This window comes from Nyctereutes procyonoides, unplaced genomic scaffold (genome assembly GCF_905146905.1).
Source record: "Nyctereutes procyonoides isolate TBG_1078 unplaced genomic scaffold, NYPRO_anot_genome, whole genome shotgun sequence".
Lineage (NCBI taxonomy): Eukaryota > Metazoa > Chordata > Mammalia > Carnivora > Canidae > Nyctereutes > Nyctereutes procyonoides.
The window spans coordinates 14188205-14211609 of record NW_026575025.1 but is presented as its reverse complement, the minus strand read 5'-3'; the positions used below and the strand labels follow the sequence as shown (position 1 = coordinate 14211609).

The 23405-nt window shown below is 55.9% G+C and overlaps 1 protein-coding gene across 5 annotated transcripts in view; it reads right to left on the bottom strand.

Moving 5' to 3' along the window:
- Positions 1–13140, bottom strand: part of SYT7 (synaptotagmin 7) — a 61462-nt gene extending 48322 nt beyond the window's left edge. For all 5 annotated transcript variants that reach the window (XM_055312705.1, XM_055312711.1, XM_055312725.1 and 2 more), the window contains exon 1: positions 12950–13140. In XM_055312705.1, coding sequence (XP_055168680.1) covers positions 12950–12980 — 31 coding nt within the window. In that variant the 5' untranslated portion in view covers positions 12981–13140. The remainder of the gene's footprint in view (positions 1–12949) is intronic.
- Between the last annotated feature and the right edge of the window lie 10265 nt (positions 13141–23405).

The following is a 23405-nucleotide window of genomic DNA, read 5'->3' as shown; positions in this document are numbered from 1 at the left end:
AATAAAACCACCTGAAGACAATGCCCCAAATCACTGCCTCTCTGGATCCAAGTAGGGAATAAAGATAACAGTCTTTAATTACAGTACACACAGACAATATAATTTATTGAGCAACTACTATAGCCAAGAACTGCTGAAAACTCTGCAAACACGATCTCATTTAAAACTACAACCCCTCCCCTGGGAGGAAGCATGATGGTCAGCATTCTACAGATGGGGTGAGGTCAAGAGAGATGAGGTGAGCTGGTGCAGCTGGTGGGTGTTGAGACTGGCACTTGAAACACATCTGTCTGCCTTTAATCTTGCAGGTTAGCAGGATCCACCTCCCCCTCCTTCTATGTTCTGGAAGCCTCACTGCTTCACCCCTCCACAACCCCTAATCTCATCTGAGAGCACACTGGAGGAACACAGTAACACTTCACAATCTCACAGCACTTTCCAGCTTGCAGAGTGCTTTCATAGCCATTGTCTGAATCAACCCTCATAATACCAAAGCGTTCTTCCAATTTTAAAGGAGAGAAACCTAACGAAGAAATAAGTGGCTTGCCCCAAGTCACACAGTGAGCAGTAGAACCAAAACTGAGATGAAGATGGTAGTACTCTCAGCCCAGTGCTCTCTCTGTACTTTTGTAAGGCTGGGATGCTGGGGGGAGGTCAGGAAGGGGGTCCAGGGGCTTCCTGAGATCCTGACCTGGGCTGCTTCCCTCTTCTTGGTCCCCAGGGGCCATCAGTTGGCTCAGCTCTACCTTGGAGTCTCAGAGTCTCATTCTAAATGAAATTTTTTTTCCAGGCAATTACTTCCTACTAATTAGGAGGCAAGGTTGCCAGTCCCTGGGCCCTGGGCTGACCCCCTTTCTCAACTCACAGGGGTTGGGGGGTTGTTGAGATACTGATTAGCAGCACCAGCCACAGAAACTGCCTGGCTTGCCCCCATTAGCCCCATTATCTCTGAAGGAGACAGGGAAACTTCGAGGGCAGGGGAGCTGGTGGAGGAGTAAGGAGTGCCAAGGAACTGGAAGAATGGAGGTGGAGGTGGGGATGCTGGGGAGGGAGGGACTCTGAAATGGGAGAGAGCCAGGGTACAAGAAGTGAAGGAGCCTAGGTGTGCCCATGCAGAGTAAGAGAGAGAGACCTAGGCTCAGGGGCAGCAGGGAGAGCCAGGAAGATCCAGAGAAACAGGGATATTTCTTCATGTTGTAGGAAGAGAAAAGAAGGAATCTCAGGAAGCAGAGACAGAGGAGGGGGAAGAGATCTTCCCTCCGCAGAGGAAGAGCAAGGAAGAAGGCACCCTACAAAATGGTCAACATTCCTGAAGTGGAGGAGGCAGAGAGAGGGAGATACTGGGAGACTCTGAGAAGGGGAAGGAGAGAGGAAGGACAGGGAAGAAGGAGGAATTGCTGAAAGCAAGCCCTGGGGAGAAAGAGAGGAGAGCAGGGGAGAATGGCTGGAGTAGCAGTTCCCAGGGCCCCAAGAAGGGCTCTCTCTAGTCATTGTCCTTGAGCCTCCCCCAATGTCAGTGCCCAGCCAGTCGGACCTGCATGCCCTCCTACGCAGCCACAGGTGCGGGCCAGCATGATGGTAGGCCACCAGTCAGTGCAGGTCCCAGATGCTCCACTCACCCAGGGCAGCCAGCTGACCTCCCTTCCTGTCCACCTGCCAGCTCAAGGGCTCTCCAGTGGGTTGAGCCAGGGATCCTCCGGGGTCACACAGCAACATGACCAGGAGGCTCTGGGACTAGGGGGTCCAGCCTCTCTACTTTACAGAGGGAGGACCAAGGACCCAAGAGGAAATGATGCTTCTCTGTTCCTACACCAAGTGGGTGATGAGGCCAGACGTAGAGGGTTCAGGGTCTAAGTCCCACTGATGGGTCCTGTTCCCTCCTGAGTAAAGCCAATAACAGGAGACAAAGACAGGTCTTGGTTGCTAGCAAGTCAGTCCCTGATTAATCTAAGCCTGCTGGAATGTGGGGTGACAGGTAGAAGGGAATAGGGGCAGCCAGGGGCTGAAACAGAAGCAAAGGAAGTGACTGTTTAGGGAGCACTGGGTGGGTGGATTCTGCACGAGCTCTAACTGCAGCTAACATAATTGAACATTTACTAGGTACAGTGTTCCAGCCACTTTAGACACTGCATGCATGATCTCATTTAGTCCTCATGATTACCCTATAAAATATGTATACTGCTACTCCATTATAAGGAAGAAACTGAGACTCAGGAAGGTCAAGTAATTGGCCAAGTCCACAGGCTAATCGGTGGCATGTTTCTAATTCAGGCAACTGACCACTGCCCTGATGACCCATCCACCCAGCATTATATGAAGATGCTCAGAACACCAAGTTCCCATGATCTCAGCCCAGCCCTGGCAGGATGCAGGCCCCAGATGCCAATGGGGTTACAGTCCTATGTTGCAGGACTTTCTTGTGGTCCAAAGTGGGGGCAGTATCATGAAGTGCTAAATTTGAGCAAGCCTCCATCTTAAGGCAGTGGAACCTGGGTTCCAGTCCTAGCTCTGCCACCAACTTACTGTGTGACTTTGGGCAGGTCATTTGCCCTCTCTGGACGTCATGCTCCCACCTGTGTCACTGAAGTGGGGACCCGATGAGAAGAGCTAACATATGCCTGTTGCTGACTTGACAACAGGAATGGTTCCAGCCAGTTTATATATGTCAACTCGTTGAGTCCTCCTCACAGTGCCCTGAAGTGGGTGCTATTATCACCTCCCCTTTAGGGATGGGAAAATGAAGCAATGAAAGGTTAAGTGACTTGCTCAAGGTCACACGGCTAGTCAATACATGGTAGAACTGGGATTTGAACCCCATTACTTTAAAAATTTTTAAAAATTTTTATTTACTTATTTTAAATCATCTCTATACCCAACATAGGGCTTGAATTCATGACCTTGAGATCAAGAGCTGCATCCTCCATCAACTGAGCCAGCCAGGTATTCCCATTACTTTTGATCCCGAGCCCATGCTCTGGCTGCCACTCTGCATTATTTCCTTAATGAGTCTCTTAGGTGACTCGCTTGGTGCTCCAGAGAGGTCTTCCTATGTCCCTCTGCACAGGCATATATACCACCATGTTTCCACATGGGAAGCACACATTACCATCATGTGTCTGCGTGATACATGTGTTTGTTTATACTTCTACAGCTGCTCCTGTGCTTTCACCCAGTTTCTGTCTAGAATAGCTACACTCACTCAGTCATACATATCCGCAAGCTTTCTGGCACCCAGGACAGGCCAATTCCGGCAGGTCCACATGCATGCACACGTATGTCCCCTTTTCTGGGCACCGGCTGACTCGTGGCGGGGGGGCCTGTGCCAAGCTTTAGCACATAGACACGTGGCAGTGACGTGAGCCGCCACACCCCTTCTCTTCTGCCCCCCTCTAGTGCTTGGGTGGCTCACACATCACACTGCACACCTGCCAGCACCCCCATCCACGCTGCCTTCCTCACGCCTCTCCCCTAACAGAAGCGGGCACCTCCAGGCAGGAAGCAGGCACAGGCCCAGCCTGGCTCCCACGGCCTAAAGATGCCAGCCAACTCAGGGGTGGAGAGGGAGAAAGAGCCATCGACCAGAGGCTCTGAAGGGCCTGGGTTCCACCATTCCTGTCTGAGACTAAGCCCTCCCTTAGGTCGAGTGCCAGAGCTCTTGAGATCCAGAAATGAGGTCAGATGAGGGATGGAGGGAATCTCTGCCCATCGTGTCTGAGTAGGACTGTGGAGCCGTGAGGGCTTCTCTGGCCAAGTTAGCATTGCACCCCCCAGCACCCCATCCTGGTCCCTGCTCTCTCCTCCCCCTGCCCAAGCATCTTGGAGTTCTGGGTATTTTTAGGTCTCAGCTGACAGGCTGTGAAATCGCTTCCTTCGCACCTCCCCAACCAGGCGGGGGTTGGAGAGGGAGGAATGGGCCTGGGGGGGCCACACACAGCCGATTCATCAGGCTCCTCCAGGGCTGGCAGGTGCCAAGCAGGGAGTGAGGGGTTCTTCCCTTTCTCCTCAGAGCCTCCCCTTGACTGAGAGGAACCTTCCACTGAGCCTGCAGAGAGGGAAGGCGGGGGAGCTCCACCCTACTCCAGGGACCTGAGAACAAAGGCTTTAGGGGATGCCTCAAGCACTAAAGGAGGCACTGGGGATGCCCTTTGAGTCCAGCTCTGCAGCCAATACCAATTCTCAGCACTCCCTTCCAAGTGATGGGCTGAGAGACAGGCTGGCTCGGATCCCAGTGGGATTAGGGAAGCACCAGAGAGGAGAGCCTGGTGGTTAAAACCCAGGGTTTGGAGTCAGGCTGACCTGCAATCTCATCCCTGCTCTGCTGAGTGACCTGATGAGACACTCCACCTTTCTGTACCTCGGGCTCTTTACCTGTACAACCATGGGAATGATATCTCCCCTGTAGGGCTGCTGTGAAGATGAGACGAAATGCTGAGTGTGCGGACAAGGTGATCTGTGGACCTGCCAGGCCCTGCTAGGAGACTCTCCCTTGCCACCTTCCCTGACCTGCAGTTCCCTCCTAATTGCCCCTTCTCTGGGCTGCCTTCCTCACCATGATCCCTGAGGCGGGGGCCGACAGTTAATCCTGGCAGTATGCTCTTTAGTGTCCATCCGACCCTCATCCCCAGGGGAATAAATCCCCAGTAAGATGGGTAGGCAAGGTAGACCATCCCTGCCTCCCTGCCTCCTGCATGCATATACATCACATGGGCACACGGACCCAAATACCAACACGTCTGTGTGCTGCCAGCGCCTGAGTGTGAGGGCGTTTGCCCTGAGACAAGCCCCCAGGGAAGTGGGAAGACATACCCAAGCCCTGCTGGGAATAGGCCCCTGTGCCAGGGGCCGTGGGCACTGAGAGGGAGGTGCCTGCCCAGTTGCCGTGGAGACAGATTGGCTCTGGTGGGGCACTGGAACTCAGGCCTGGCAGCTGGAGTATGAGCTATGTAGCTCCTGCAGGGCCTGGCCTGGATGCCCATGGTATGGGGTAGGGTGCAGATCCAATCCCCAGGAGCACCAATTGTGTTCACTGGACCCCAGATCTGCCCACCTCGGAGCTACAATCCTCTCTGGAAGGCTTTCTCTGACACCCTATGTCCTGAGGTGAGCCCCCCTGGGGGTGTCCATCCACACCTCTCTTCACCTAGTACCCCCTTGACTGCCTATTAGCTGCCACAAGCTTTCCAAGGGTAGGGCCCCAGTCCAGCTGGATGCTGCCGACACCTGGTGTGGTGCCTTGGACTCAGGCCTGGGCAAAGGTGGGGACAAATGTGTTAACCTAGGACTCCAGCTCCATATACCTGCCTGCCTCCAGGTTTCCTAGCCACCACACTGCTACAGTTAAAGTTCTTTATAGAGATCTGCTTGAAAATCATCCATGGCTCTCTACTGCCCTAATTTAAGAAAAAACAAAAAAACAAAAAACAAAAACCAACCACTTTTCCTGTTTCAGAATGCCAGGACTGGGTCGCCTGGTGGCTCAGTGGTTGAGCTTCTGCCTTCAGCTTAGAACATGATCTCAGGGTCCCAGGATGGAGTCCCACATCAGGCTCCCTGCATGGAGCCTGCTTCTCCCTCTGCCTTTCTCTGTGTGTCTCTCATGAATAAATAAATAAAATCTTTAAAAAAAAATGCCAGGACTTCCCTAACCTGGCCCAACACACCTTCCCCAAGCCTCAACTCCTGCTGCTGCATGCTCCCCCCCACCAAGACCTCTCTTCTAGACATTCAAGCACTCATTGCTACTCCAGCTGAACAAGCAAGCCACTGCATATGCATGTGCTGCCCCCACCACACTGACCACCTCACCCCTGCTGGTCCCATGGCAAGCTCTTATTCTTCCTTCAAATCCCAAGGCCCTGGACTCAAAGCTCATGCTCCCAAGTCTGTTGGTGTTTGCTGGAACCCCAAGCCGACTCCTAACTGCATGTTCCCCCTTCCCAGAGTGGTCTAAGGATGGAGGCGCCAACATGTGTCATGTGTTTAGGACAGCACCTGCCACACAGCAATCACTCAACACAGGTTTGCTGTTCCAAAGGTAACTGACTGACACTGCCTCAGGGAAGCCCTCCCCAACTCCTCCTCCACCAGGGCTGAAGCGGGCATGTCCTTCTTAGAGCTTCCAGAATCCTCATTGCAGACATCAATCACTTGGTGCAGGATAATGCTGATGACAGCTATCATTGGCTGAGTGTTTACCATGGGCTAGGCTCTCTGCTAAAGATGTTTCCTGCCTTACCTTGCCTCATCCTGCAATCCTGGGAAATAAGAACCATCCCCATACCCATTTAACAGAGAAAGAAACTGAAGCCAGAAGAGCAGAGTAACTTGCTCCAGGGATAGAGTAGCAAGGGTCTCTGCCAAGGTTCTGACAGACAGCTCTTTGACCCCAGAGACCTAGCGGAAGCAAGCCACTCCCTGCTGCATGCACATAAAATGCTTAGCACAGACAGAGTGCTCCATACACAGAACCTGCTGTTATTATTGTGCTCAGATTATCAAGAGAGGGAAGAAGGTGTGTCCGGTGACCTGAGAGCAACTTCCTTAGGGTGGACCCCATATAGAGCATGAAACCCCCATTCCAAGGACAGTGAGGGCTCTGAGGGGCCTTTAGGCTGCCAGGGGCAGGGGTCAGGACAGTGAGGAGGCATGCAGGACCTGGCAAATCTGAGGGGTACTGGAGCGAGCATAAACGCCAGGGGGTGGAGCAGGCCCAGGTTGAGCAAGGGGGAGAAGGCCTGCTGTGTGCTGGCTAAGCTGGTCACCGCTCTCTGGCCCCGCTGACACCACCCATGGTAATGAGACGGATCCAATTTGTACCCAGGGCCCCGCTGGGAGCAGCTGCCGCCGCAGGGTTTGAGGTAATTTAATTGGACACATTAGCCACAGAGCTCTCCTCTCTGCTCCTCTCGTGCAAGGCCTCATGCGGGCACCCCTTGTGGTTCCCCATACCCCATGCCACCCCTTCCTGGCTGTGGGCAGGGTACACACTTCACCAACCAGCACCGCGGGACCCCCACCTACTAGGGTTGACCTCCCTCCACCTCCTGAGGGGTTTAGAACCAGAGAGCTGGCTGGGCTCTGTATGCACCAAGTTCTCCACTTTCTTGGATGCAAGCAGCAACTATGGGTGTCCCCTGGGGCTGGGGCTCAGACTTCTCCCTCCTGTCTCCTCTGATGGGCAGAACGGGTCATCCCCTTTCCCCACCCCAGCCTACCTGAGAGCCCCCAACTTCCTGCACTCCAAGAAGGGCACCAAAGGAGCAGGGCCAATATGGGGGTGGGGCCATCCTCTTCTCAGGGCTCTGGGGAAGGGGTGTGTACACACACACAGAATCAGACATAGTACACACACATAAACACATGCACGCATGCTGACAGCCCCACATGCTGCTGTGGAAATGCCCGGATCTGTACACACCAAAGCTCCAACACCCTCCCGTCCACACCTATGCATGCCCCCGCAGCCAGTTGAGGCCCTCCCTGCTCCCAGCAGATGGAAGCTTCAGAGACAGCCCAGCCAGCAGGTGGGAGGGTGTGGCAGGGGGCAGGCAGGGCCCCTGGAGGGCAGAGGCCCTGCCTGGCTGGGGATCAGGATAGGGGAGACGCCCTCCCCGCGGCTTCCTGTCACAGCTCCCCATGCACCTCGACACACCTAACTACAAATACACTCATTAGCTGCTGTTTACAGCTGGCCCGCCGCTCAGAAGAGTGAGCAGAGCGCGGCTCTGACCGAGTCCAGCTGGCACTCATGCTGGCACGTAGGTACACAAAGCACAGTGCTTTCCCCCACTAGCCCCACCCCCTCCACTGGTACTGCAGCCCCACACGCTCCATGACAAGAATATATCAATTCCCCAAACATTCCAGCTCGTGATACAAGTCAGCTCCAGGAGACTCACCTCTTCCAAGGGGCCCTCCAGGAGGGGACTCCAGAGCCCCCCAGAGCTGTCCCGGCATGCCAGCCCACCTCCCAATCCAACTGGGTCCAGAATCCCAGGTGTGGGCTCTGGGCACTGTCCAGCACCTTCCACAGGTCCCATGCTGTCTGCCAACTCCATTCCAACCCTTAGGGAATTCTGCTGGCTGAGACCAAAGCCCTGCCCTCCAGACACAAGTTGGACAGGGCCCAGCAAGTCTGCCCTGACTGCCTAGGAGGTCAGGAACTTCCATGTCCACAGTACTGGCACAATCCTCCTGGCACCATGGGCTGGGGTTCCCTTGCAAGGCAGGCGGGTACTGGGCTGGGCCTGGCCCAGGCTGCCTCCGGCACCTGCCAGACCAGTGACCGCCACGATGGAGAGAGCTGACCTTACCAGCCTCATGTGCCACCTGCCAGGTACTGCCCACGGAGCAGAGAGCTGGCTTCCCACAATGCTGCCCTGGCTCACCCAGGATGCAGGGGTGCCTGTCCGAGGAGACTGTCCAAGCAACACCCTTCTGGCCAAGAGTCCCTTCCTGGCTCAGGACTAGGCCTCCCGCGCCCCCCAGGCCCTCCTCACTGCTCTTCTCTCTGCCATTTCACAGCCTCACTCCCCTGGCAGAGGCAGTTATTGAAAACAGTCCATCAGATTCAATAAGGATTCAAAATCCCTCAGAAAATAGAGGGTGGGTGGGGAGTGGGGGGGGAGGAAAGGTAGGGTGCCAGAGGGAAGGAACCACCCACTCCTCCCCTGCCTTTCCCTCAAGGCCTCCTGCAACGGCTGGGTTGTTAGGGGTGAGAGGGGATGGCCCTTGGCTGGTACGCCCTGTTGCCTTCCTTGAGCCTGAGCTCCCTTGAGCCTGAGCTTGGGGTCAGCCAGGGGCAGGGCCCAGATGCCCAGGCCCTCACACCCACTTATTCCCCTGCCTTCCAGCTGTCCCTCACCTGTCACCTGCTGGCCTTCATGTTCCCAACCCAATCCAACCTGCTCTAGCCTCTCTTCCCCCACTAGGAGGGGCTTCGAGGCTACCTCCCTCCCCATGGTCCCCCAGTTCTTGAGCACCCAGCCTTTCGGTCAAGCTGTTCCCACCAGGCCACCAAACAGCATGACCCAAGGCCTAGGAGGGTCCTGTCTCCACAGTGACACACAGCTTGGAGGCACTAGCTACTTTGTCCCAAGCCCACCAAAGCCATCCCTTTCACCCAGCGTTTCAGATCTGCCCAGCCCCAGGCACCCCCGTTCCGGCTGCGGCCTATTGGGAGATCATTAGCTTTTCAGCTCTAGATGGGGACCCAAGCCGGAGATGCAACCCAGAAAGGTCTATGGCTGTGCAGGTGGGGTAGGTGGGGGGTGAGGGGGTGGAGAGTTAGATGGGCGTGGGGGAGAGTTTGACAGTGAAAGGGTCAGACAGAGTCAGGCCTCTTTGGACCTTCCCACTCCCCAGCCTTCATCCCTAATCCTAGTGGCCCTTTCAGCAGTACCCCGGACTCCTGCCCTATACATCACCCAATGGCCTCTGTCCTTAACTTGTGCCCAGGGGGTGGAAGGTTGCCCTGGACAATCTCATGGATCTTTCTTCCCCGAGGAAGGAGACCCACTGGGCCAAGGCCCCCCACCCCATGCAGTGTGTCCCCTATGCTTCCCGAGAATGACCTTTTTGGCAGAGTTGCTGTAGAGGACAGATCCCACTAACAGGTGGGACATACAAGGCTTCAAACACTGTTACCCCAAAGGACAAGCTCACAGAGGACTGGGAGCAGGGCAGGCAGCCTCAGGATCTGACCTCTCTCCCAGCACTGCTGCACTGGCCCAGACTTTCCCTCTCTGGCCTTGCTCACTCACTCACTACAAGGTCACCTCTCCCTCCTTCCCTCCTTTCCTGAAGCTGCCTAGCCAGCCCACTGCAACTTGCCTGCCCACTGCAACGCTGACCCCTGCAGGCCCGCTGAGGCCCCGCCTGGTCTGGAGCCTGGGTCTGAGGGACACAGGGAAGCCAGGCAAAGCCAGCTTCAGGATGAACACAGGATGAACACAGGATGAAGGCTGACGGCAGGGAGAGAGCTGTCTGCCTCAGGGAGGGGACAGCGAGGAAGTTGCAGGCACAGGCAGGGCTGGGGGAGTCTGGACAGAGTTTGGAGCAAAGCCAATGGGTGTGGGGGAGGGGGGGCTGGTCTTTGTTCTTCACTGGGCTCTGGCTTTTTTCCTACAGTCCCTTGCTTCAGCTGAGCTAGATCCCAGAAGTGCCTGTGGCTGTGGGCCCAAGTGGGTAGGTAACTCTGAACAGGGTCTTAGCAGCAGGCTGAACCCTGTAGAGATCAGGGTGAGTGTGCTGCGGTGGTGGTGGTGGGGAGTACCTCGGGTACACTCTGGAACTAGCCCTGGGACACAGGAGAACAAGAAAACACAGGGGACAGAAAATCGGAAAAAGGACTGGGCCACAGGTGTTCCTGTGAGTGGGATGAGGGGATCCAGACAAACAAGGTCCTGGCCCCTTGAGGACCAGAATCACACAGGAATTATTTTGCATATCTCACTCCTGCCAGGTGCCAGCCAAAGGGGAAGTGGGGGACAGAAATGGGGGACACAAAGGCCTGCCTGGGGGAGAGGACTCTGGGGAGCCTGAGGTGAGCTGGGGCTGGGAGTAATACATCGTCTGGCCTGGAGCTGTAGGGATTCTAGGAGGTAGGCAGGGATGCAGGAGTGGGGTGAGGGGGTTCTGAGGCCAGACTGATGACTCTGGCCCCTCAGAGAGCCCCAAGGGACCAGGATCAGAGGCAGACTCTGACCCCATCCAGTCCAGTGGCCACACCAGAGAGAAGTGAACTTCAGGCCCAACCTGTCCCCAGCACTCCCACCCCTGCCCGCAGCCCCTAGCATTCCTGGGCCCTGAAATGGGGCAGGACAGGTCTCCATCCCAGAGGGAGGCTTGTTTGAAAAGGGGAAGACAGAGACACCCTGGGGGGCTGCCAGTACGCCAGGGGCAATGCTGGGTTGCAGGCCCTTTGCCCAGAGGATGCCAAGCATGTCAAGCTGGCCTCCATGGAGAGGGCAGGGGTGCTCAGAGGAGCAGTGATGTCATGGCACCCAGGCGTGGGAGGAAAGAGGGAGGGAGAGGATGAGGGCATGGACCCAGGCCACTGGCCTAACAAGAAAGGGGAAGCTGCTAGCCTGGTAGGGCAGGGGAATGGGAGTGTCCTCACTGCATCTCCCCTTCCAACCTCGTACCCTAGAGCTAGCCTCTGAACTAAGCTACTGGTTTCTGAGAAAGTGATCTAAGCCAGAGAACGCCTGCCTCTGCCCTCAGTCCGAGTGCTAGAAGCTGGCAGCCTTTTGCAGGAGGATGCTAGGGTCAGTGATCTGGGTTCAGACAGATGAAGCAAGGGGTTTCCAAAGGCAATGTCCCTTCATCCACCACCTAGAGGATGTTCATAGATGGGCATGAAGTTCCAGAGCTGGAGACTGAGTTTCTCTCACCCTTCTCCCCAAGCACTGAGTGGGTGCAATGCCTAGCACCCAGTAAGTCCTCCTAGTTGGCCTCAGTAGGCTGCAGTGATTTGATGGGGGTGAGGGCCCACCTCCTTAGAAGGCAGAGACAGGCTGAGGCTGCCCCTAGAGGGAAGACAAATGTGAGGCTGGGACAAGAGTGGACAAAGCTGGTGTCCACTGGACTGCCCACAAAATCCTTGGGGATCTGGGGCAGCCCCGGTGGTGCAGCGGTTTAGCGCCGCCTGCAGCCCAGGGCGTGATCTGGAGACCCTGGATCGAGTCCCACGTCAGGCTCTCTGTATGATGCCTGCTTCTCCCTCTGCCTGTGTCTCTGCCTCTCTCTCTGTCTCTATGAATAAATAAATAAAATCTTAAAAAAAAACTATTTAAAAAAATCCTTGGGGATCAAGGCCCCTTTTGCAGAGGGCCTTAGAGCTGTCCCTTCCCCCAGCACCCTCAGCCCTCAGAGGTCAGCAAGCGGTAAGCCTGCAGGCTCTTCATTTGGGAGCAAGTCCTCAGGCTGGGGTGTCTCGCTTTTCGCATCACAGAGAAACCCAGAAGCAGAGACCCTGCTGACAGAATTGGCAGACTGGGGGGGGGGGTGATGGGTCTGGGTTGGGGCACCCCAGGTGGGAGATGAGATAGCCTGGGCAAGAGCTGCAGGGGACCTGCCTACAGGTGGGCACTGTGTGAGGAGGCGTCAGGAGCCAAGGAGGAAATGGCAGAGCAATTTCCCGAGGAAGGAAAGATTTTTGGGCTTGGCTTGGAGAACGGCAAGCAGACATGGGATCCTGAGCCACTCCCCAGCTCCCTCGGGAGAGATGCGAAGGGGCGGCCCCTCCTCCCCTCCCCCGACAGGACTGGAGTGAGTTTGGGGATCTTTGCTTTCCCCCTCCCCAAACGTGGGAGCACATCCCCTGGCACCCCCATCCTCACCAACCTCTGCTGTCTTCCCCTCCAGGCACTCCTGTTTCCCTCCTCGGGGCTCCTGCGGTTCCTCACCCTCCTCTTCCGAAGCCCCCTCCCCTGCTGCTGCACCAGATTCCCGCTTGCCCTCTGGCACCCTCTCAATTCACAGTCGGCACCGCCGATGTCATTCTGCTCTCCGGTGCCCACAGCCTTGGCCCAAAGCCGCCTGGGATCCTTGCCCTCGGGTCCCCCAGCGTTGGCACCCAGGGGCACTGGTGCTGGGGACCCGGGGGTGCCTCTGAGGGCACTGCCCGGTTCCCGCGGGGGCAGTGGCTCCTCGCTCCGCCACACACGTTGTCCTTGGGCCGCTGGGGGGGTGGGGGGAGGTCCTTGTGGGGACACTGCGAAGCCGGCGCCAGGCACGAAATCTGGCAGCACCGGACTGCGGGGCCGGGGTCCGAGCCACCGCGCCTCGAGCCCGCGCCTCCGGGGCCGGGGTGACCCCGCGGGCTGGGGGGAAGCCGGGCAGCTCCGGCGGACAGCAGCCCGGGCTGGGGCTCCGGGAGGGCGCCCGGCGCTGCCGCTGTCCTGCCTGCCGGTGCGGGGCGCCCCAGCCCGCGCGGGGCCGCGCTTACCTGGGCCGGCCGCCTCCGGGTCCCGGTACATGGTCCCCTCGTCGCCGGCTCGCTCCGGGCCGCTCAGAGCCGCCCGCGGCCGCGCGCTACTCCGCCGCCGCTGCAGGGCATGGGGCTGGGCGACCCCCGGGGGCGGGTCCGAGGGCGGGGGCCGCGCGGGGCCGGGCCGTGCCGCCGAGCCGGGGAGCGGGGGCCGCCCGCCAGCCCTCCCGCCCGCCCGCCGAGCACGCTACCGCCGCCGCCGCGCGGAGCCGAGCCGAGCCGAGCCGAGCCGAGCCGAGCCGAGCCTCCTCCCTCCGGCCTGCGCGCCGCGTGTGCGCGCCGGAGCGTGTGTGTGTGTGTGTGTGTGTGTGTGTGTGTGTGTGTGTACACGAGGCCGTGAGCGTGTGTGTGTGTGTGAGCGCGCCCGGGGCACCGCCGCCGCCGCCGCCTGCACCCGCTGCTGCCAGCTGCCGGCCGCGCGCCGCACTGCAGCCTGCGCCCGCCGCCGCCCGGAGCCGCCCCGAGGGCACCGGCGCCGCCCTGCGCGCCCCGCCCGCAGCCCCAGCGGGGAGGGCGCGGAGTCCTCGGGTGGGCCCTGCGGGCGGGCGGGTCCCGCTGCGTTGCGCGACCAGCGCGGCCGGGGCGCCCCTGAAGGCGATGGCTTCGAACCGCGCGGGGCGGGGTGGCTGCCCACCTCCTTCCAAGCGCCCTTTGACTCCATTCCAAAAGGCGCGAAAAACCACTCCGGGTTTTCCGGTTGGTGGCGACTCGAGGGCGTCAGCTCGGGACTCGACCCAGCGGCGGCCCGGGGAAGTGGGGCTGGTGTGTGCAAAAACCAGGAGTGGATTTTTTGCCAGCGCTGAGCCTGGGTCCGCCACTTTCGCGGTTTCCCGAATTTGAACACAGCTGGAGCAGAAAAGACCGGGATCGCCACCCTCCGTGGGGGACGGGGCCTAGTGACCCTCCCCACTTTACCCAGCCTCAGAAAAGAAAACAGACCTTTTGGCCTCTGTTCATTTCTCTTCCGCACGGCTCCTCCACTTCGCTCCCCCCTTCCCATTCCTGGCACTTGAGTGGGTAAGGAAGAAATCCCTCCCTCTTCCACCCCTGGGGCTCTCTTGGTTCTCTAAGCCCCTCTGTCAGTCCCGCACAGCCCAAAACAGGTGAACGCTAGAACTGGAAGTGTTTGGTTCTGGAGCAGGGAAAAGAAGGGACCCTTTCCCCCAGATTTTCAAGGCCTGAAACTGAATGAACTACTGGTGATTTCTGGTGCAGAGACATCCCAGCACACACCTACACACCGAATCAACTACACCACCACCTCCCCTTACACACACATACACTGGCACACAAACCCAAGAGATACCCTGAAGCACTGTGAGGTAAGGGGCCCACCTCTCCCCTAAACTGAAGGGGGTAGGCAGGAGGGTAGAGCCCTTGGTCCTGCTGCAGCATCCTGCCCTCCCCACCACTGAAGTTGGAAGGTGAGCCAAGGTTTCCAAAATCAAGGATTCCTAATCCCACCCAGAGAAATGAACTTAACTGACTTTATACTGCACAGCTCACACCCAACCACACCTTCACTTTCCCCACAACAGGGTAGGCAGCCAGCACCCACAGCGACAAGTCTGTCTCATGTTTCCCCCAATACTCACTCACACACGCACACAGCCCATACCCTTGAACTTGCAAGGAGCCTATTACACACACACACACACACACACACACACACACACACACACATGCTCGGGCACAGGCACACATTCACCTCCGCCCACAGCTTTTTGGTTGAGAAACAGATAAGAAAATTCCCCTAAGGAAACCTCCATGAAGAGTGTTCCGGTGGAGAACAGATTTCCTTGGATTTAATGTTCTAATTAAAAAGGGAAGAAAACAAAAGGCAGCCATAGATTCTAGCCCATAATTAGTCCCTGGCCAGAAATCTCAGCCCTCAGCCCTTGGTCAAGGGCCATCATGTTTCATATACGCTGCAGCCATGCTCACCCCTCTTTGGCAAACCCCAGGCAGCTAAGGCAAAAGGCTGGGACTTGAGGGTCTCCAGTCTAGACTTGTTCCTGCCCCCACCCCCAGCCGCTTTTAGCACCCTAGCTAGTAAAGACCAAACAGTCCACCCCTTCTCCCATCCCTACCTCCTGTTGTCAATGGGCTCCACATTGAAAGGTTCCCTGCTGAGGAATCTTCCCATCTATCAACGTGAGCAGGATTCATCACTGAACCCAACAGATCTTTATAAGCGTTTAGGATCGGAGAGCTTCTCACAGTTGGTGGGGAGAGGACCTTTGAGAGGCCACCGCTCTGTGACACAGGATGAAGATAAGACCTCTATAGGGGGGAAGAACTGGCCAGAGAGCTCAGGGCCCCAGAGCTAGTAGACAGGGAGCTGGGAAGAGAACCAGGGGGAGAACCTTGGTCCTGGCTCCAGCCTTTTGCCAACCACCATGAGATTCATGAGCAGACCCAGTGCTTGCCCTAATCTGAGAGTTTACAGGCTGTTCCTTTCAAACATAAAAATCCCAATCTCATTCACTCCCAGGAGGCAGTAGTCAGCCATTGTTCCAGAACTTCAGAGATGGACAGTCCCTCAAATACACGAGAAAATGCACGAGATAAGTCCCATGAGATGTCGCTGTGGAGATTGAGGCTCTGGAGCATCGGGAATCTCTGGGTTTTACTTCCTGCCTGCATTATTGACACAGGAAAAGCTCTGAAGACACCCTTTCTCTGGGCCTCATTCACTTTGTCTAGGGGATGCAGAATCCCTGGTAAGAGAAAAGAATACAGATTTACATGGCCCTGCCATTCATAGCTGGGTGACCTTAGACAGACTACTTGACACCCACTGGGCTTCAGTCCTCAGCCATACCATGGAGACAAAAATACCACCTATTTGACTATTATAAACATTAAACGAGATGATACAAGGAAGGCACTTCAAATGACACTTGGAACATAAAACATTCCTGATGGATATCGAACCTACACCTCATAATCATGTTTTGCCTTTCAAAGAAGTTCTTCCAGATGTCCGACCTCAAAACATTCTGCTGCATTTGAAGACTACTCTCTCCTACTGGGGCATCAATAAGAGCCAAGCCAACTGTGAGTGCCTGTCTTCTGGGCACTTGGAGAAGGCAGGAAATGAAGTGTGCGGAAGTGAGCAGGTCTTCTGAGAAAAGAAATCGGTGTGAATCACTCGTCTTGCCTCTAAGGTGAGGGGCCTGGGCCTTTGGTGTTCTGCCTCTCTCCTCCCAGGCCTGGTAGAGGGGGGCCCAGAGAAAGCCTTCTCATTCTGTGACACTGCTAGGTTCTTTGTCCTGGGTTCCATGACATGGCAGGAAATGCTGGCAGCACCTGATTCCCCAAGGAATGCCCCACTGAGTACTGTGGGTCCCTCAGGCCTATTTCTGATTTGGTGTGGTCATCAGGGCCCAGATGTTCTGGGTTGGCTTCTAGAGGAACAGAGCAGGGAGGGACATTCTTTCCCTCCCAAGCAGAGACCAGGCCCACACTCTCCTAAAGAGGGCCCCTGAGGCTGCCTGGCTCCGTTGCTAGGCCATGGCTGGAGGCAGGGCTCCTGGGTTCCCCTCTGGCCCCTACCTGGCATGGTCTCTGATGCTGCTGTCTGCCCATAGCTCCTGTCCCCCTACCCTACCCCCTTGGCCATAGGCTGAATTATTAATAAAAATGCTGAGGAAGCTGTTTGTGCAGCTCATATGACAGAACAAACACACCTCTCTCCTCATCACCATCCATGTGGCAAGAGGCTCAGCGCTGAGCATTTGATCCAGGAGGGACAGGTTGAGACCAGTCAGAAGGCAGCTTTGAAGGGCAACAGCAGAGCCCGCCAATGTGCCAGACTGGCAGCAAGGATATGCTCTGCCACCCTGTCCCTGCAGCTAGTCCTCCCCTTCCTCCTCTACAGAGGGCAAGAGCCTGGAGAAGGTAGAAGCATAAGATGATCAGATATCATCTCACCGGGAAGGACACAACAACAAAGGCCCAGAAGGCAGCTCCGGCCATTCCTATACCCACTTCATCCCAATGTTTGCCTCTTCTCCCCAAACCCAGTGATCACTGAATCTCAGAGGCTTACCCAAGGCCTCGGCACACCTGTCACACTTCTGCTGGACCCCACTCTGGAGAGCTGAAACTAAAGAGGCATCTAGCATCCAGGGAAGAATCCTAGACTTGGCCTTGCCTCTGCAACATCTAGCTGTTTGGCTTTAGCCAGTTACTTAACATCTCTTGGACTCAGTTTTCTCATCCATAAAATAGGGGTGTAATTACACCATGTGGGGATGGAGAATATACCGGGGAGATAGCAAGGCAAGGGCTGGGTATCTTTCATGGCTCCCTTGCACCAGGGCACCTGAAACCTCCTGGCCACCAAGGACTCTGCCCCAAGCTGACCTTCCATAGCGCTGGGTCCCCATTCTACATCCTTAGGTCATGTTGCAGGGCCAGAAACCCCTTCTGCACTCCCCACCCAACCCACATCCTTTCTCCCTGAAGCCTCCTTTCCCTCCTGATTCTGTCCCTAAGTCTCTCTCCATAGTCACCCTGCCACCTACACTTCCCCCCTGTGCTTGGCTTAGCCCCTCAAATTCTGAAAGATGAAAGCTGGTGCCCCTTCTTCTTGCCATCTGCTGTGTGGGATAGCCCCAGCCTCAGTCAGAATCTTGGCCTTAGGCCTCTGTTTTGAGATACCACCTATCTCTCAGTCTTGGGCAACTCTGGGCCTTGAAATAGGTTGAGAACCATGGGAGCCAGCGAGATGCCCTTATCACCAGGATGCCCCATGGAAGCACTTTGGCTTGCCAATTATAAGCTGAGTGACTTGGAGTAAATCACTCAATCCTTCTGAGCCCAGTTTGCCAATCTGTACTGCAAGGATGTTGGTTTTTAATCTCAATTCCGCCTTGGACTCCTTCAGGAATCTAATGAACCCTGTGGACTTCTCCTCCCTAGAAACATATTCAAATACATATTCAAATACAGACACAATATTTTGCCCATAATTGGGTGGGAGGGGGTCCTATAGGTTTCAGATTAAAATCCCCAGTTCCAAGAGGCCTACAACTCTGACAGTCTGTGCCCGGCTCTCTGCCCTACTCACCTCTGCACAGTGATTCTTGGTAGGGGTGGGCTAGGAATCCCTCCCTACCATTTTTCCCTCCTGGCTCAGCAGTCCCCTCCCCCAGTGCTTGCTGTGGCTGGAGCCAGCTTGCCAACAGCTCAGACCAGCATTTCAGTACCTCTTGGAGGCGAACAAGCTTCACCTGCCTTTCAAGGTATTTAAAGGTTCTTTGACCAAATGCTTTTTGATCCTTCGCTGATGGGAACCAGCAGAAGCTCTTTCACCAATGGCCCCGCTCCCCTCATATATTAGTGACTAAGAGCTCTTTTGATATTGCAGAAGCCTTCTGTGGTTTGTTCAAAGCCCTGGCCCTTGTGGCCACCTCCCTCAGAGACCCAAGCCGGTCAGCTCCAGCCGCCACCGCCCACCGCCAGCGGTGGCCTAGTTAATAGGGGCCTCCCAGCGCTAGATGGATTCCGCCTGAAACCGGAAGACCCCAGACCTAAGGCCAGCTGCTAGGGCGGCCGCTTCAGTAAAATCTGGCTCCTCCCAGGGAGCAGCCCCCCGCCACCGTCTGGGTAAGATGAGGTTCCAGTAAGTATCCCTCAGACCGTGGGGAAACGCGTCTCCTCTTCCCTACCAACCTAGGCTGCACAGACAGGCACGCGGCCCACCGGATACGTTAAGCTGTTTCCAGGGTCCAGTAGATGCAATCTCTTAGCCTGAGGCTGAGAAAGGGAAACTGAGGCCGGGTACAGGCCTCGGTGTGCGGTGTACGAGGGACAGGAGTCGGCACCCGCTGACTCAAGACCTTGACCGGCGCTCCGCAAGCCCCCCCACCCCCGCACTGCTCCTGCAGGGCCGCGCAGACAGCTGCAGCCTCAGCGGCCGGGCGGGCGCGGGGACGCGGCACTGGACTCGGCAGCCGCTGCCCCGCGACGGCGACGGCGACGGCGACGAGTTGCCCCCGGCGAGGCCCGCGGGCCTTCTCGCCAACTAGGACGGCCCCACTCATAGCGCCCGGAGTCTCGGCGGGGCTGGAGCCAGGGGCAGGCGGAGATGCGCGTGCGCGGAGGGGGTGCCGGAGCCCTCCGGAGCTGCTGAATTACCGTGTGCGGGAGAGGACCTGTCGGCCGCAGCCCCGGAGGAGGGGCCGGTGCACCCAGCATCTAGGCGGGGGCGACAGGCCGGGAAGGACAGCCAACGTTGAAGACCCGGCGCTCCACCTGGAGTTGAAGACTGCAGTGGGGGTGGTCCTGTTTCTCAGCAGGTGAAAGTGTTCTCAGCCACGGAGGGCTGTGACTCCCCCCATTCCTGAACGCCTGGCTTTGGACTTGCGAGGATGATAGGAGGGTCCCAGCACTCCCTGGAGCTGGGCGGGTTCAGGTCACCTGGCCTCTTTGCTCTTAAAGGCTCCTTGGGCTGCTGGGCTCCTTGGGCCGGTCAGACCAAGCACCAGAATCCAATCCTGGCCTTGTAGTAATTATCAGAGCGGCAACCACCATTTATTGAACTCTGAGGCTTGACAAGGCCAAGTGAGGAACAGGCCAGTGAGGAAGTCTGGTTGTGATCCCCTCCCAAAGATGAAGAGGAGGAGGATCAGAGGGAGTATGGCTTGCCTGAGATCACAAAATCAAGAGGGATGAGGGATGGGGGCTGCCAGGAGTCCCACCCAGCTCTGATCCATTCTAGAGTCTAAGCCTTCAACCACTAGGCTTTGCTTTCTTTCACCTTGGAACTTTCTGGAGGGTGAGGGGTGGGGCAGCTTCTGTCTTCAGCCCAGTTTGGCCCAGCTCATGGAAGATAAGGGGGGAACAGGTACGGCAGCCCTAGGAAAGAGTGGGACCACCCCTTCTCCTGATTCTCTGCCTGCTCCATTTCCTCCTGGATCCTATCACTTCCTGCCCCCAACTGTGGGTATCCCCCAAGGCTTTGTCCTCAGCTGTCATCTTCTTTCTCACCCCACACTCTCTCCTATGTGAGCTCATGTGCTCCCACTGCTTCAGCCTAACTCCCAACTATGTCTCTGGGGCCCTGACCTCCATCCCAGGCTGGCATCCACTTTGGTGAAGCCCCCACCCGCCAGTGGAGTAAATTCATCATCTGTCTTAAAACAACTCCTCCCTGGGGCCACACCATGCCTGTTAAGGCTGCATCCCTCTCCCAAGCTCCAGATCAGGTCCCCAAAGCCTCCTACTGCTCTTCCCACACATTGGATAAGTTTTGGATCCTTCAGACCCGTTCTATGGGGATCTTCTCACACCTACATTGTAACCTTGGTCAGACACTCCCAGCCCTCTGCCTCCACCGGAGCCACCTCTCTTGTCTATTCCAACCCAGTGCCCTCCCCTTGCTCCCTCATGCTGCTCCCCAGCTCTCTGGCCAGCACCCCCAGCCCAAAGCCTTTGATTGCCTCCCCACAGCCTATGGAGTCAGGCACAGGAAACCTTGCTTGAAACAGAGTCGTCCCCAGTATGTGAACCCTGCCCTCCTTGCCCTGCCCAATGCCCTGCCTTCAGTTAAAAAGTGTTCCTGAATTTCTGCTATATGTTTCCACCCTTCAAAGCTCCATCTCAAATGCCACTTCTTCCAAGGAGCCATCCCTGATTCTCCCAGGTGAGTTTGAACTTTCCTCTTCTGTAGTCTCACCACTCATGGAATTATCCACTTTAGTAGTATTTGTACATCTCTCCAATCCTGACCTCTGTCCACCTCTCCCATCTATGCAATGGGTTGGGAGCTCCTTTAAAGGCAAGGATGGCCCATTACTATTCTCCTCTTCATTTATTTTTTTAAAAAAAATTGATCCAGGGATCCCTGGGTGGCGCAGTGGTTTGGCGCCTGTCTTTGGCCCAGGGCGCGATCCTGGAGACCCGGGATCGAATCCCACATCAGGCTCCCGGTGCATGGAGCCTGCTTCTCCCTCTGCCTGTGTCTCTGCCTCTCTCTCTCTCTGTGACTGTCATAAATAAATAAAAAAAAAAATTAAAAAAAATAAAATAAATAAATAAAAAAATTGATCCAGGGCAGCCCGGGTGGCTCAGCGGTTTAGCGCTGCCTTCAGCCCAGGGCCTGATCCTGGAGACCCAGGATCGAGTCCCACGTCTGGCTCCCTGCGTGGAGCCTGCTTCTCCCTCTGCCTATGTCTCTGCCTCTCTCTCTCTCTCTTTCTCTCTCTCTCTCTCATGGATAAATAAATAAAATCTTTTAAAAAATTAAAAAATAAAAATAAATAAAAAATTGATCCATTTAGCAAACACTGAGTAGCTACTGTGTACTAGGTACTGCAAATACAAGATCTCTGCTCTGGGCTCCTCCTCTGGATAATTGGCATACAATGGGACAAGGACACTAATGGAGGGATATTCAGGGCACATTCAGGGATAACTTTGCCCTGGGAAAGCATTTCTCCAGGCTCCAGAATGCGAGGCCCTAACCTATGTACTAAGGGTTAATGCAAGCTGGAATAAGACCAAACCCTGCCCTCCAGGATTGCAAATACATAGAAACAATATGATCTGTGTAAAGATGTGGATCTGAACAGCGTGCTGTGAAACCGTAGTAGATGGAATAATGACTTTGGCCCTGGGGAAATCCAGAAGCTTCCCAAATGCCGAGTACTTGCACCAATTAGGAGCCTCTTAAATCTTTGTTGAAATAAATTAGGTGGGGAGAAGGGGGTATAATAGAGGCTGAAGTAAAGGTTATGAGGGGAAGGCAATGACAGAGCATTGTCACAACATCTGCACAAAGTGGCCCTGCCACCCACCCTAGAGAGGCAGCTTGTGGATGAATGAGATCATGAGTGTGCAGTGCTCTGTACTTTTGGGAAGAAAGGAGAGAGAGAGAGAGATCACTGGAATTATTAGTCTATTCCCATGAGACCGGTAAGTTCTGCTTTCCAGTAAGTCTATTTCCCCCTCAGAAAATCAGGTGTACCCCATGACAACTTGATGCTCTCTGGGCCTCAGTTTCCCCATCTGCGATCTGAAGATGTGGGATGCGACAGTCCTGAATGTCTCTGGCTCCTCCAGGGAGTTGCTCTGTGGGATAGCTGTGCCTGTCCAGGAGACGCTCTCTGTCTTCTCCTGCCAAACACACCCTGGGCTGAGCACAGGAGCCCAGATGATTTCACTCCCTGTCTTGTTTATCTTTCCGGTCAAACAAGGGCATGCGGAGAGTGAGACAAGGGTGGACTTTTCAGCTGGAAGCTCCCCTGTAAATTTTGGGGTAGAGGCTGCAGGCCTGCATTCTGAAAAACCCCCCTGTGTGGGCCCCTCCCCTCCATTCAGGTCTGGGGTCTGACTTCCCCTGGGGAGCACCTATCTTTCTCCAAAGCCCCATGGGCTTCTGCCTTATGGTCAGAACTGTTGGGGTACCAAATGCCCCCAGTGAATGGGGACGGAGGCTGTAGTAGGGGAGAGAGAAGCTTTTGCCAAAAACTTTTACCCCCTCGGCTGTGTGTTCCCCACTCATTCACTGTGCCTGACTAGCATGTGCCTGCACCCCTTCTCACAAATCAGACCCCTTGGCCATGTCCCTGCCTTCCCTCTTCTCCTTACCCTGCACACGTGATTGGGGACAAGGTGTGGCCTTTCCACTGTTGGCTATCTTTCCTATCTATCTCAACACCCCTGCCCAAGTCCTCTTGTGTCTCACCAGCTTCCTCCCTGGGCCCCCTCCCACCCACTGTCCTGTGCACATCAAAGCACAAGTGCCACCATGTTGTTCTCCGGCTCAAGGTCCTTTGTTGGTCCCCACTACTCCTAAGGAAAAGCTCTCTTCCTGTCTGGCAGGCAGGGCCTTCTTGACCTACCCAGAGAGGAGAAACAATCTTTGAGAGGGTTCTGGGGGTAAGAAAGAGCTGGGGGAAAGGATGGTGTTGGGAGCACATTTCAGTGAGAGGGAAGGGCAAGTACAAAGTTGGGAGAGGTGGTGGAATCTGGTGTGGAAAAGTCAGAAACCTGACTGGGGTGGGTGGCCACACACCTACTGTGTGCCAGGCGCTGTCCCCATGCTGGGTCTACAGCAGTGACCAAAACAAAGATCCCATCGGGGAGCTGGCATCCAGCATGGGGAAAGAGGCAATGATAAGTAAATGTCCTAGTATGTTAGGGGATGATGAGTGTGGTAGGAAAACAAATGCTAGAGACAGATTGAGGAGGTGACATGTGGGCAAAGACTTGAGGCAGGTGAGGGATTTAGCCCTGTGGCTATCTGGGTAGCAGTATACCAAGAATAGGGAATAGCCAGTGCAAAGGCCCTGGGGTGCAATTGTGCTTAGAGTGTTTGAAGAACAGCCGGGATGCTTGTGGGACTGGAGCAGAGTGAGCAAGGCAGAAAGGAATAGGAGAAGAGGTCTGGAGACAAAGGGGG